General features: G+C 40.1%; 1 protein-coding gene across 3 annotated transcripts in view; it reads right to left on the bottom strand.

The window, feature by feature from the left end:
- The window catches only part of LOC122549735 (lysophosphatidylcholine acyltransferase 1-like), a 157,660-nt gene that overhangs the window by 88,019 nt on the left and 54,311 nt on the right, over positions 1-15,330 (bottom strand). For all 3 annotated transcript variants that reach the window (XM_043689659.1, XM_043689657.1, XM_043689658.1), the window contains exon 3: positions 13,963-14,177. In XM_043689659.1, coding sequence (XP_043545594.1) covers positions 13,963-14,177 — 215 coding nt within the window. The remainder of the gene's footprint in view (positions 1-13,962; positions 14,178-15,330) is intronic.

The following is a 15,330-nucleotide window of genomic DNA, read 5'->3' as shown; positions in this document are numbered from 1 at the left end:
ATTACTCAAAAAAATGATAACATAGTAATTAAATAATGAAGTACATGCTCAGAACGAATTAACATTAAGTCATAATAAAACCCGTATTCATACGGGACTCCTCCCTCTGGGGGCCCCAGGACCTGCCAGAACCACTACCACAACTAGATAAAAGCCCTTGACAATATGGTCAAAATATCTATCTATATAGTTAAGGAAGGGCTGCCATATTTTATACAATAATTCAGTTTTTTGGTGCACCATATTTGTAAGGAAGTCAAGGGGAATACATTCCATGATTAACCTGTGCCAATTCGAAAGTCCTGGAGGGCTCTCAGCTACCCAATGTACTAAGTTATTTTTCCTTGCACAAAAGGAGAGAATGGGAAATAATTTCCTTCCGTGCACATCCAGGGAGGGCAGGTTCAAAAAGCCCAGGAGGAGATATCCTGGATCTACTCCAATTTCTGCTCCCAAAATTTCTGTCAGAGCATTTGCTACTCTGATCCAGTATTGCAGATCTTATGACAAGTCCATAAGCAGTGTGAGAGTGTCCACTTCTATTTTACATTTAGGACATATTGGAGATGTTCCTGTCCTAAATTTTGCCAATAGTTCCGGTGCTATAGGAGTCCTATGGAGTATCTTTAATTGAATAGCTTGGGTTCTATTAAAAATGGAGATCTTTCTGGCATTTTCCCAGATATCATCCCACATTTCTGAAGGGATTTCCAACCCCAATTCCTGATTCCATGTTTTAAACAAATGTTCTATGTCTTTTGATACTTCAAATTCAACAGCATAAGGATGACCATGAATTCATTATTTGTCAGAAAACCTCATCTGGCCTTTAGAGAAGGAAACTGCCACCCTCACCTGGTCTGGCTTAGACGTGACTCAAAAATCCACCGCAGTGTGCTTGATTCTTAACTGCTCTCTGGATAATTAAAGACAGACAATAAATGCTGGCTTAGCCAGCAATGCCCTCAAGTTGTGAAAAGAAAATTAGGGTTACAGTAAAAGGTAATGATGGCAGCAAGACTTTTGGGCATTAGAAAAGTTGAGGGGACTTTTCTGTAGCTTAAGGTTTAATGGTGCCTTATGAAATAGTATTTTGTCAATGCTTTTAGTCAGTTTGTTCCAGCTATAACTTGGAATCTTGGATGATAATTTCAGTCATTGATAAGTTTGAACTTTTTCTGATTATCCGGGATCATAAATAGCCAATATTATTAATAGTTCACTCTTCAGACAGTTTCCCTTGGTCCTTTAAATGTATTATCTCAAATAAAAATCCTTGGTCCTTACCATCCTTACAAGTATTGTTTCATCTCCAAATCCATGAACATATGGTTGGTTCATAGCCCTCTCTCAGAACTCCCTGAAGGGATACTTCCAATTAGGTTTACACACTCTTTACCATTTAGTTAAAAATCACACAACACCAGGTTATAGTCCAACAGGTTTAATTGGAAGCACACTAGCTTTCAGAGCATCGCTCCTTCATCAGGTAATAGAGAGGGCTCAATCCTCACACTGTCAATTTTTGCTATAAATTGTGTGATGTAACTGAAATTATACATTGAAAAATTGATTGTCTGTTGAGTCTTTCATCTGTTTGAATACCATGATAGTTTCACTACTTTTGTGATTTGCACATGGAATTTTTGCTATAAATTTTGTGTTAGGATTGAGCCCTCCACTATCACCTAATGAAGGAGCGAAGCTCCTGAAAGCTAGTGTGCTTCCAATTAAACCTGTTGGACTATAACCTGGTGTTGAGATTTTTAAACTTTGCATACCCCAGTCCAACACTGGCATCTCCAAATCATGTTTACCATTTAGACTCTCAATCTCAGAATCATTAAACCTGTTGGACTATAACCTGGTGTTGTGAGATTTTTAAACTTTGCATACCCCAGTCCAACACTGGCATCTCCAAATCATGTTTACCATTTAGACTCTCAATCTCAGAATCACAAGCGACATCCTATATAATTGCAACAAAAACTATCCCTTTTGTCCCTGACAGTTTTCTTCCCTCCACAGCTAATTAAATCTTCATTAAATGCTTTAAGTGAAGGATGAGATTTTGTAGTATGATTCAAAATCATCAAGAGCCTGCACAAAATAGTAGGGAGAATCTGCTCCTGCTGGCAAATGAGTGGAGACACAAGATTCCAATTCTAAATAACAGGCTAAAGAACTAGAGACAACACGGAGAAAAAAAATGCAGGTAGTTATTACGATCTGAAATGCAGTGTGTGGAGGGCTTTCAAATGGGAATGGATTAATTATCATGAAGATTTGCAGATTATGGGGAAATGAAGTTAGCTAAAATAGAACTGCGGACACTGGAAATCTGAAACAAAAGCAGAAATTGCTGGCAAAACCCAGCATATCTGGCAGTATGTGGAGGGCAAGTACAGTTAACACGGAGTCCAGTGACTCTTGATCAGAACTGATAGCAGCTAGGAAAAAGTGGTATTTTTCTCCCCTTGTCCAGTTCTCCCTCACTTATAACCTTTTTTAATGCTTTATGCCGGTTTCAAACATTTCCATTTTGTGGGCAGCAGCCACCTCATCTTCACCATGGACATGCAACCCCTTTACACTTCTGTACTGCATCAAGATGGTCTTTGGGCTCTCCATTTCTTCCTGGACAAAAGGCCTGAATTGACCCCCACCTACCACTACCCTCCTCTGCCAGGCTGAGCTCATCCTCACTTGGAGCAACTTATTCAACTCTTCACTTTCTTCAGGTCAAAGGTGTGGCCATGGGTACCCATTTGGGCTACAGTTTGCTTGCCTCTGTGGGGTACATGGAACATTTGCTGTCCTGTCTGATTCAGGCTCCACCTCACAATCCTTTCTTTGGTACGTCAATAACATAATTGGTGCTACTTCCCCCTCATTCAAAACTGGAAAAAATTCAGTTTCTCTTCCAAATTCCAGTCTGCTTTCACTCTCACCCGGTCCACCTCAGATTCCTCATTTGTTCCTGAACACCTCCATTTCTAGGGATAGGTTGGCCACTGATATCCATTACAGATCTACCAACTCCCAGAGTTAAGAGTTACACATCCTCTCACTCTGCTCCATCCCATTCTCTCAGTTTTTTCCATATTCGTCACATCTGTTCTGATAATACCACCTTCTGCAAGGGGGCCTCAAACGTACACCTTTGTCTCCCAACTGAGGATTCCCTACCACAGACAATCAAAATGGCCTTCAGCTGCGTCTGACCGATCTCCTGCAATCTGTGCTCACCCTCCCACAACGATAGGGCCCCCTGGTCCTCATTTACTTTCCCACCAACCTCCGCATCTAAGCGGGCATTTCCATCAACCCCAGCTAGATGCTACAGCCATTCATTTTCCACAACCTTTGTTAGACTTCCACTGGGAATGCTCCTTCCGGGCCACGCTGGTGTACTCCTCTTCCATTTCCAACACACCCCCATGCAATCGCAGATGATGTATCATCTGCCCATTTACCTCTTCCGTCCTCACTATCCAAGACCCCAGACATACCTTCCAGGTGAAGCAATGTACTTCATTCAATCTAATCTATATTCAGTGTTCACAGTGCATTCTGCTCTACATGGGGAGACAAAACACAGACTGAGTGCTTTGCAGAACACCTATGTTCTGTCCATAAAAATGACCCTGAATTTCCAGTTCCTTACCAACATTTCTGTTGCAGGCCTCTACGTTGTCCCAGTGAGCCTCAGCACAAGCTCAAAGAACAGCATCCCATTTTCTACTTGGGAATCCTGCACTGCAACCTCTAGAACTAAACAACAACATTAGAGCCCGATTCCCACATTTTGTGTTTTGTACCCATTCCCACAACTGGTCCAATTATGAAACGGTTTGCTTTTAGCGTATGCAACCCAGTCTCTCCTATTTCGCAGCTCTCATCATTACTTAATCAATAAGCTTCTCTTCTGGCCTGATCTATCACTAGCCCCAACGTTTCCCTATATTTCTCTCTAGACTCCTTTCCACTCTCCGCAATCACCTCCACTCACCCCACCCCAACCTTGTCTTCAAAATTAATATAAATTTTTCCTATCTTCTATCAGTTCCAACGAAGCAGTGGACTCAAAACGCAAACCCTGTTTTCTCTCCACAAACGCTACCAGACCTGCTAGTTTCACCGGCTGTGTGTGTTTCGGTGAGATTGGCTGGAAGGCTTGAGCGCAGCAGAGACTCAACAGGCCGAACTGCTTACAACTTCATCAGTTGAATGGTCATATTAAATGCAATTCTATGATATTGGTTTTGATTTAAAATCTGGAATGTTCAGACCAGAATCAATTCTGGTCACCACATTTTGCAAAGGATGGTGGATCCTTCGGAGTGTGTACACGGATTTACAAGAAAGGATCAAGGGACAAGGGATTTTAGGTACAAGATTAGTTTGGAGAAGTGCCTCATGCAAATCAGTAAAAATAGCAGGATATATGAGATGAACACGTGGTTGGAAACATGGTGCAAAGGGGAGGGTTCCAGATTCCTGTGACAATGGGACTAGCTCTGGGAGAGGTGGGAGCAGTACAAACTGGACACGTTATGCCTGGGCAGGAGCAGGACTGATCTCGAAGGGTGTGTCTTTGCTACTATGGTTGGGAAGGGTTAAACTAGAACGGCAGGGGAACCTAAGCAGGGTAACAAGGGAAAAAGCTACGAGTGATAAAAGGACAGTAAAATACAAAAACACAGTCAGGAGGTTAATCTAAGTCACAGTACAAAGAGAACTTAGGAAGATTAAAAACAGCAAACAGGCAAGTCTAAAGGTTTTGCCAAAGAGTCACAGAGCACTGAATTAGAGCCTCTGCCCAACCAGCCAGTGCTGAACATAATCCCAAATTAAACTAGTCCCATCTGCCCACTCCTGGCCCATATCTCTCCAAACTTTTCCCATTCATGCACTTGTCAAAGTGTCTTCAAACACTCTGATTCCTGTATTTTAATGCACAAAGTATTTGGGATCAGGTACACAAACAGACAACACAAATCAAGGTAAATTGTTGCATTCTCACAACCATTAGAGACATGGTTACAAGGAAATCAAAACGAGGAACAAAGAACAATACAGCATAAGAACAGGCTCTTTGGCCCTTCCATGCTAAAACTGTTTTCACTTATAGAATCCACATCCTGCTACTCCCCTCCTATTCTTAAACATTCAGGTCCTTCTTGAATGCTGCAGTTGTGTCTGCTTTCACGCTACCACCTCTGGCAGTGTGTTTCTGGCACTCACCATCTTTTCTGTTTCTAAAAAAAAAACTTTCCTCACACATCTCAAACTCCCCTTCTGCACTTTGAACCTCGCAATTGACCCCTCCACCCTGGGAAAACACCTCATACTTTCCACTTAATCCATGTCATTCAGGTAACCCTCAACCTCCTGCATTCCAGTGAAAATAAACCTAGTTTTTCCAACCATTCTTCATGGCTCTTTTGGTATCATCTCCAAAGCATCCACATCCTTCTGGTAATGTGGTGACCAGAAATGTATGCAAGTGTGGCCAAACTAAAGTTCTATAAAGCTACAGCATAACTTGTCTATCCTTATACACAATGCCACTTACAAAAAACCAAAGCATGCTGCAGGCCTTTCTTACTACCTTATCTGTGGACCTGCACATCCACATCCCATGACATATTAATCCTCCTAAGACTTCTGCCATTCTTGACCTTGCAAAATGCACCAACTCATTTGTCCAGATTAAACTCCATCTGCCATTTTTCTGCCCATGCCTCCAAGTGATCTATATTCTGCTATATCCTCTGATAATCCTCCCCACTATCCACAACTGCACCGATCTTTGTATCGTCCACAAACTGACTAATTAGACAGGCCATGTATTCCTCCAAATTATTTATGTAAACCATGAACAGGAGGGGTCCCAGCACTGATCACTGGAACACCACTAGTCACAACGTTCCATCCCAAAAAGCATCTTCAAACTGCTACCCTCCGTCTCCTAAGATTAGGACAGTTCTGCATCCATCATGCCAGCTCACCCCTAATACTATGTAACTTCACCTTTTGTACCGGTCTGTCATGGGGGACTTGGTTAAAAATCACAAAAGCAGGTTATTTGGAAGTACTAATTTTCAGAGCGCTGCTCCTTCATCAGCTAACTACTGGGGCAAGATAAGGCACAGAATTTACAAAAGATCAGTACCATGCAATTAAAACAATACATTAAATAAACCTAGATTGGTGTTAAGTCTTTCATCTTTTACAAAGGGTTGCAGCTTTCTATTCATTAATATGTAAATTCCAGAACTTCTTTTACATCAAATTCTCAAGATAAGGTTTTATTAAAAAAAAGGTGACATCTCAGCTCAGATAATGTATTAAAAGGTGTGAGTTCAGAGTCTGTCTGTATTCCAATCTTGAGTCAGGCTAGTTACTTTATCCATCCCAGTCCAACACCGGCACTTCATGAAGAGGGGTCTAGTCAAAGGCTTTACTGAAGTCCATGTAGACATCAACCGCTTTTCCTCTTCACCCCTCTTTGTCACCTCCTCAAAAAAATCAAGTTAGCAAGGCACGAACTCCACCATACAAAACTATTTGTCTATTGCTAATATATGCATTTGCTTCTAAATACATACAGTTGTCCCTGAAAATCTTTTCCAATAATTTCCCTAATGTGAGGATCACAGGCCAGTAATTTCCTCAATTATCCCTGCTACCCTTCGTAAAGAATGGGATGACAGTTAATTCTCTCGTCCTCTGCAACCTTACCTGTGGCCAAAGAGGACACAAAGATGTCAGTCAATCCTCCATCAATTTCCCTTGCCTCCCTCAATATTCTGGGATAGATCCCATCAAGATTCTGGGACTTACCAATCTTAGTACTGTTTAAAACACACAACACCATCTCCTTTTCAATAGCAACTTGACTTAGAAATTCAAAACTCCCTTCCCTAAGATTGTCCTCCAATTTCCAAGCAAAAAGTATTTGTTTAGGCCCTCACCTACCTCTCCTGGCTCCACACAGTTTCCCTCCTTTCTCGACTGAGACAACCCTTTCCTTTGCTATGCTTTTGCTTAATTAATTAAATTTATCAAATCAGTCAAATTTATTTCCTTACTTCTGTTTGCTAATGACTTTTCAGGACCCTTTGTTAGCCCCTCTAATTCCTTAAGTTTCTTCCTACTTTCCTTATACACTTCAAAGGAACTTGATTTTCAGGGATGTTTAACCTTTCAGAAAGGCACGAGGGAAGGAGAAGGTAATAAGGTAGCACTGTCAATAAGACACACACAGACCGACCGAGACACACAGACCGACCGACCGACTGAGACACACAGACAGACCGACCAGGATGATAGTTTGGATTTTAGCAGTCAATTATGTTAAATATTGCCAAGTTCATGAGACCCATAGCTGCAGTTTTGTCACACTTGTTGCAGAAAAAAGACAATGGGTTGAGACCTGGAGGCTGAGGTGACTCAGTGGAAAGAGCAAGGTGAAAGTGAAACCTCTGCTGGTTGAGAAGAGAGCCTTGAAAAAAAAAGGCCTTGAAATCTTTCACCTCCTTAATCCACTGTTATAGTTCATTTGACATGAAATAATGAATTTATCTGGCTAACAGGTCAATCAAGATGAGAACCCCTTGACAGAACAGATGAGGGAAAACAAAACATTTGAAGATCAGAGCAACAAGCAATTAACAGTGTAATTCAAGGACTCCTGAATGTCCAACTGGTGTAATAGACCCAATTCATTAACAGCATGTAAATCAAATTCCAGTATTTTAAAAGTCAGAATTGTCAAATACTGACTTTTAAAAGTCAGTATTTGACAATTGGGACTTCAAGCACTTGTGTTTATTGTTTTATTCTATTTATATCAAATATAATGTTTAGATTAAAATAACTTCCTCAAAATCATAGGTAATTATCTAGGAAAAAACCAATACCATGTATTAGATGTTTTAATTACAATATGGCAATTATATGAAAACTTCCCTTTAACATGAATTCAAAGTTACAAAAACAGGCCCCTTAATAATGTTATGGCTGTGAAGTTTCATAAGATAGTTTTGTTTTAAATTGTCACTTTTAATTCAAGTTTAGTAGTGTATGTGACCCCTACTTGCTCTTCTGACAGTTAGCCAATTTAAGTCACTTGCTATGGGGGGGGGGAGGTGCCCAAGGCAGGTCTGATGGCACCTCAACTGCCGGATACAAAGAGGGAGGCAGCTAGCTTATTGTGAGTGGATTGAGAAAACAAGTGTGCCCTAGAAGAGGAGAAAAACAAATAGCACCTGTTCCAAGCAACAGTTCCAAGATCCAAAATCCCTGCCATCAGCTCTCTTTTTCTTGCTCAGCAACCAGTCACATCCTCATCCCCAGGACCCAACCTACTTGTCCTGTCTCCCATGACCTGCTCTCCATACCACTTTCACCCATCATCCGAACACATCCTAAACACTGCAACACCACTGGGCATCCTTCCCACCCTATATACTTACTGCTTTGACAGTAACAGTCAAAGTGACCATGATATGGAACCTTTACATTTCAGAAAATGGAAGGTGACTTATAGAAAATGCACATGGATTCCATGATGCCTTAGTAAAGTGTCAGGAGATGTTTGTGTATGAAGGTAGCCTACATAAATAACTTGCTACTGTTGGCGCATTCTCAAAGCTAAATGCAAAGTTTTAGTATGTGTGCTTTCTCAAAGTATAGATCCATCAAGTCAAGAATGCGCAAGAGAACAAGAAAGAGGAAGATGAAGGGTGTGGAGGAGATAAGCATACAGGAAAACTTGGATAAGATTGATAGGGAGAGAGATGGTGGAAAATCAATAAAACAAAGAAATGGAGTATAAAAATAGCCAGTAAGAGCTTATACTAGTATATTAAAAGAAAGTAAGTTGCTAAATAGAATGTGGCCCTTTAGAAAGCAAGACTGGGAATTAATAGAAAGCGAGTAACGGGCAGAGATGTGAAAAAGTATTTTGTATCTGGATTCACAGATACAACAACATATTTTAGAAATAACTCCCAGGAATGTCAGAAAAGCAGGTGGCAAAAGGAAACTATGAACCTCAAATAATCACAATAGGAAAACTAACAGAACCAAAAGTTGTCTCCTGGATCTGATAGCCTGCATCCTGTGGCTCTAAAAGAACTGATCAGAGTGAAGATGCATAGATTGTAATTTCTAGAATTAATTGTCTAGAATCTGTAAAGATCCCAGAGGATTGAAAACCTGCAAATATAACATCTATTGAAGAAAGGAGGAAGACAGGAAACTGCAGCAAGTGACTCATCTGCCATTGGTAGAATGATAGAATCCATTGTTGAGGAGGGACTTTTAGAACATCACAGTTGAAATAGAATCAACATCATTTTGTAAAGGGAGATTTTTGTTTAGCAACTTTAAAGTTCTTCACAGATTTAACCATAAAATTTGATCATGCTACCAGTAGGCTTAATAGATTTAATTTCCAAAGTAGATGCAACTAGTGACTGCACAAAAGATGTGGGGGGGGAGATAGATTAGTTTGGAAGGAAGAATCACTAACCAATACAGAATTGGGATACATGGATCATTCCCAGATTGGCAAACGTTACCCAGTGGTGCACCAGGAGGATCCATGCTGAAGCTTCACAGATGGAGAATGTATACATTAATCACTTGAAGAAATGAGCCAAATTTGATGAAATAAGTATGGGTAGGAAAGCAAATTGAGGGAAGGATATGAAAAGGCTACTAAAAAGGGTGATGGCTGAGTAAGTGAACAAAAACTGGGCAGGTGAAGTATATTGCAGGAAAGGAGGTTGTCTTACTTAGGTATAGAGAACAGAAAAGCAGAATGTTATTGAAATGGAGGGGGTCATTGCACAAAACTGCAGTGAAGAGGAATCTGGTTATCTTTGCAAATATAAAAAATAAATGGAGGTACAGCAAGTAAGGTCATACTGAATATTGGTTTGATCCCACCTCTAGTCTCTGAACTCAAGGGTATACTTGAAATGAACCAGTTCTGAGACAGTTCACCAGGCCAGTTCTCAAGGTCTATTTGAGTATTTGGGTTTTATAGTTATTGCAGTACGGAAGATGAGATCACCACATTGAAACATAACATTTTGAACAGATTTGACAACATTGATGCTGAGAGGATATTTTCTTTCATGGGGGATTCTCTCACTAGGGGATAGTTTAAAATTAAGGAGTCTCTCACTTAAGACAGAGGAAGATAAATTTCTTGACAAATATTTGTCTTTGCAATTATCTTCCTCAGACAGCATTTGTAGGATTGTTTGGGAAACATTTCATGATTGTGATTAGCACTATTGGATATTACAGTCTGCTTAAGTACAGCCAATCTTGGCACTCTAACATCATGTGACAAGAAATACACCATGGAATTACAAGCTAGGTGAAGACAATAACTAATGATTCAGAGTTACAGCTTCAAGGCGGAGGGGTGTCAATTTAGTTTCAGACCCAGACTTCTGAAGTTAACTAGATAATGATGGTACACTCCCTCTTCAAGGAATCATGACCACATCTAGGCCCTTGTATTGATGTATTAGAAAAATATAGTAATTGAATAAACGTAACCTATCTATTGGAGTCAACTTTGCAACAATGTATGCAAGCTTGCAATTGTGTAATCCTTCGATTTTAATAGGTCCTATTTAACTTGCAGGAATCAATTTCTGATCTTCTGCAATAAGGCAAGGTAAAGAAAATATGGTTTCCAAGCATTGCACATAGCAGAATCAAACCTGGAAAAAACAAATGGTCAGTGATACATAAGTTAAATAAAACAAAAAAAGAGTGCAGATGCTGGAAATCAGGAAAAAAAAAATTGCAGGAAATACTCAGGTATTGCAATATGTGGGGTGTTGGACAAGCAAACAACAGGTAGAGATGGAGTCAAAAGAGAACAGGTAAAGGTCAGCCTGAGAGAATCCTGTAGCTACTAATGGGGACCACTGGTAGTTGACAACAGCCGGATTGTGGTAGCAGCCCATGTGATGACAAGGCCTGGTGTATAGGGGTTGGGGTAAGAATATGGAAAAGACCCTCGAGCCCCAAAATTATTGAACTAGGTAGTGTGCCCTGAAGACTGCAAGGTCCCCAAAGCAGAAAAGGAGATGCTGCCCTTCAGCTTGCACAGAGCTTCGCTGGAGCACTGCAGCAAGCCTGAGACAGAGATGCTGGCCAAAAAACATGGTTGTGTATTTAAGTAGCAGGAAATGGCAAATTTGGTCATTTTTGCAGATAGAACATAGATGTTCTGCAAAAGAGTTGCCCAGACTGTTTCATTTCTCCAGTAGAGAGGAGACCACATTGTGAGCAGCATATGTAAAACACATTGAGTGAAGTGCAAGTAAAATGATGCTTCACCTGAAAGATGAGTCAATAGCATTGGATAGTAAAGAGGGAGGAAATAAATGGGCAGGTGTTTGATCTTCCACAATTACATGGAAGGTAACGTGGGGTATAGGGCAGTATTGGGAGTGAAGGAGGAGTGGACCAAGGTGTCCCAGAGGGAATGGTCCCTGTGGAAAACTGACAAGTGAAGGGAGGGGAATATTTGTCTGGTAGCGGCATCTTTTTGCGGGTGGTGGGAATAGCTGTTAATAAGTTCAGCCTTATTAGCACTTTTTGAGACTAGAGTTATTAGACTACAGTTCAGCCTTCAATACTATTATCCCCTAGAGACTGATTACTAGACTTGGTAATCTTGGACTAAGCCCCACTCTCCAAAATGGATTCTCAGTTTCCTGACCCACAGGCCATAATCAGTGAAGACTGGGGACAATATTTCATCCTCACCAACACTCAACACTCGACCCCCCAAGGGGTGCATACTCAGCCCCCCCTACTGTATTCGCTGTATACCCATGACTGCATTGCCAAATACCATACTAATGCCATTTACATGTTCGCTGATGACACTACCATAGATGGTCAAATCTCAGATGGTGACGAAACAGACTACAGATGGGAGGAGGAAGATGGGGAAAAACTGTGCACCGAAAACAACCTAGCTCTCAATGCCAGCAAAACCAAGGAACACATTACTGACTTTTACGGGATGTTACGCATGCCCCCCCTACACATGAACAGTACAGAGGTGGAAAGAGTGGAGAGTGCCAAGCTCCTGGAAGTGGTCATAAACAAGCTTTCTTGGACTCTCGTGGATGCACTGGCTCCAAAGACCCAATGTTTCCTCTTCCTCAGGCAGCTGAGAAAACTTGGCATCACGGCGAATCTTGTTGCCAATGTTTATAGGTGCACCAGAGAGCGCATTCTGTCTGGATGTATCACTCAAGGAGCAGGAGAATCGATGTTTTGGGCATGAGCCCTTCTTCAGGAATTCCTGAAGAAGGGCTCATGCCCAAAACATCGATTCTCCTGCTCCTTGGATGCTGTCTGACCTGCTGTGCTTTTCCAGCAACACATTTTCAGCTCTGATCTCCAGCATCTGCAGTCCTCACTTTCTCCTGGATGTATCACTACCTGGTATGGTAACTGTACCATTCAAGATTGGAGATGATTACAGGAAAGTGGTGAACTCTGCCCAGACAATCATAAAGGCCAACCTCATCTATAGAATCCATCACCAGGCCTGTTGTCAAGGAAAGGCTGCCAGCATTCTCAAAGATCCATCCCACCATGGCAATGCTTTTTTTTAAAAACCAACCTCTGCCATCGGGGAGACGGTACAGAAGCCTGAACATACCCACCAGCCGGTTTCAAAACAGTTTCTACGCTACTGTTGTTAGAATACTGAATGGAGTCTCAAATTCTTAACATTTGCCTGTACCTGTGTTTTTGTTTTTGCCGCTGTTTACTTATTTACTTACCTGTGCCAGTTAACTGTGATCTGCTTGAATTGCTCGCAAGAAAATGCTTTTCACTGTGCCTCAGTACACGTGACAATAAATTCAATTCAATACCACCCTAAAATGACCTACTTCCACACTACCTACAAACTGTATTGCATGCATTAGACTTTTACAATATACACACAATTATGTATTAAAAACACTGATTATAAAAGGATACAACACTGAAACAAGCCAACTGAAGAACAAATAAAGTGGCTATCTAAATGACTGAAATTCAGATCTTAAGCTGCTGAGAAGTACCATAACACAAGACCATAACACTCAAACCGCTTCCTAACATGACCTGAACCTCAGGATGAGTATTAATTTTTAAGCATTCTGCAAGGTTATATTGCTAAATATTCCAAAAGCTTAATATTCAATAAGAATTGCATTGTCTGTTCAGGCTACAAATCAGCACAGGGAAGAAAATTGATTAATACTGTCACAACAGTGTAACTTAGTTTATTTAGCAACACCAAGAAGATGTTAGCAATTTCAAGTGCCTTTTGGATACTTCCAAGCCAAAAATATTTCTACTAAATAAAAGATGTGCATGCCTGGTTGTAAAATCTTCAATGTTAAAGCACTCGTGGGAATCTTGTCATAAATAGTCATTTTGAAATAACTTGAAGACTCTTGACTAAAATGGTTGCATTACAACTTCTTATTTACAAACAAAAATCAATACACATTCTAAAATGTTCACCAAAATTGTAATGCTGGAGTGAATAGATTTGTGCGTAGATTGAATCTCACAATAGAACGTGTTCAAACATTATGCTGTTGTTACTGGTGATCAGTGGGAAAAAAACTGAACTAGTGATTTGTAACAATCACGTAACTAGAGGGCAGCAGTAATATAAATTTAGCAATGACACTTCAGAAACAAGTTCTGGCTTTCCAATTCTCCTTACGACTCAGCTTTAAATGCCCAAAAATCAATTAACATGAAACAGATTTAACATATTTGTCAATGATTTAGTAAATGGTGAGTACACGGTCCGTACAGTAGAGTCTTGCAGTATTTGCATTGTGACCAATTTTTGTAATTTTACATCCATTATATCATGTTCAGTAAAGAATTACTTACTTCCCCATATAGGAATGTCTTTGCTTTCTGCCTTCATTACAATGGAAGCCATGGTCATGGTAACAGGAATTGCATCAAAATATGAAGAATGTGGTGCTAATGTTATTATAGGTGCTTCTTTTGGCAAAGCACGACGCCCTTTTATAGTCATCCAATGAAAGCCACCCGCAAACCACATAGCTCTCATTATCACTTTCAGCATAAAATCCAATGTCCTACAAAAACACAAAATATAAATATGTCAAAGACCACAATTTTCAAGCAAATGATGCATTTTAGAATCCAACAGTTGTGAAACCAGAGAACTTGCACAATCAACTTTAGTTCTGAACTGTCACATTGGACTTGAAACGTTAATGTCGTTTCTTGCTCCACAGGTCCTAACAGACCCGCTGGTTTCTCCAATACCTTTTTCTTTCAAATTGCTAGCACCTACAGAACAGTAAGTTGCTTCTATTTCTATCCATTTCAGTTGTTTTATCTACTTGAACCAACAGTGCTGGTGCATTCCTTGAACAGAGGTGGCAAAGAATTCTAGATACACTTCATACATCAACTTGAGGAAAATAATTGAATTTATTCCTATTACTTCCAAAGAAGTGATGGAACTGGTTTACTTAGGAGAAACCAAAAGGTAATAGTGGGGCTTCTCCTTTATCTGCCTCAGTCCTCTTGCAATAACAAGAGATCGGAAATTTTTAGCGTTTTAATGTGTAATGGCATCCTTTATCACTTCACAGGAATCCAAATCGTTAAGGCCAGAATAAGTGAATCAAATGAAATTGATGATAATCTAGTAGGTTGAGACCATTCTTAAATCTTAAAAAACTAGTCCTTGAACATAAAGATCATGGACAGTAGGTGCAATTGGTAGTGGCTCCATGCAAGTTTGATTCCAATGCTCAAACTATCAAGTTGGAAATATAGCATTGATCCTTCACTGTAAATCAAAATTTTGAAATTCCATGACAGCATAGTGAGTCTATCGACACATAAAGGACTGCAATGGTTCAAGTGGTTGATCACCACCTTCTCAAGCGCAGTGAGAGATGGAAGCTAAAACACTGCCATGGTAATACCCACATCCCATGAAATAAAAGATTCATTAGACTCAGATTCAAAACATGGCATGGCATGTTAATCCTTTGCAGCTTTAGTAACATTTTTCATTTTATTGCACTCAATCAACTGATCTAGATTATGGGAATTTTGGAATCATGGAAAGCAGTATCTACTGAACAAAACTAATTTAATATAAAACTTCATGAAACTAAAACTGCAAACTTCAGAACAGATTACAGAACATGCTACTGTAAAAGGAGAATTTCCAAAAATGTATCAAATGCCTCTTAAATATAAAACAAAACA

The sequence above is a fragment of the Chiloscyllium plagiosum genome, chromosome 5 (assembly GCF_004010195.1).
Source record: "Chiloscyllium plagiosum isolate BGI_BamShark_2017 chromosome 5, ASM401019v2, whole genome shotgun sequence".
Classification (NCBI taxonomy): domain Eukaryota; kingdom Metazoa; phylum Chordata; class Chondrichthyes; order Orectolobiformes; family Hemiscylliidae; genus Chiloscyllium; species Chiloscyllium plagiosum.
This window is presented reverse-complemented; position numbering and strand designations above follow the sequence as displayed.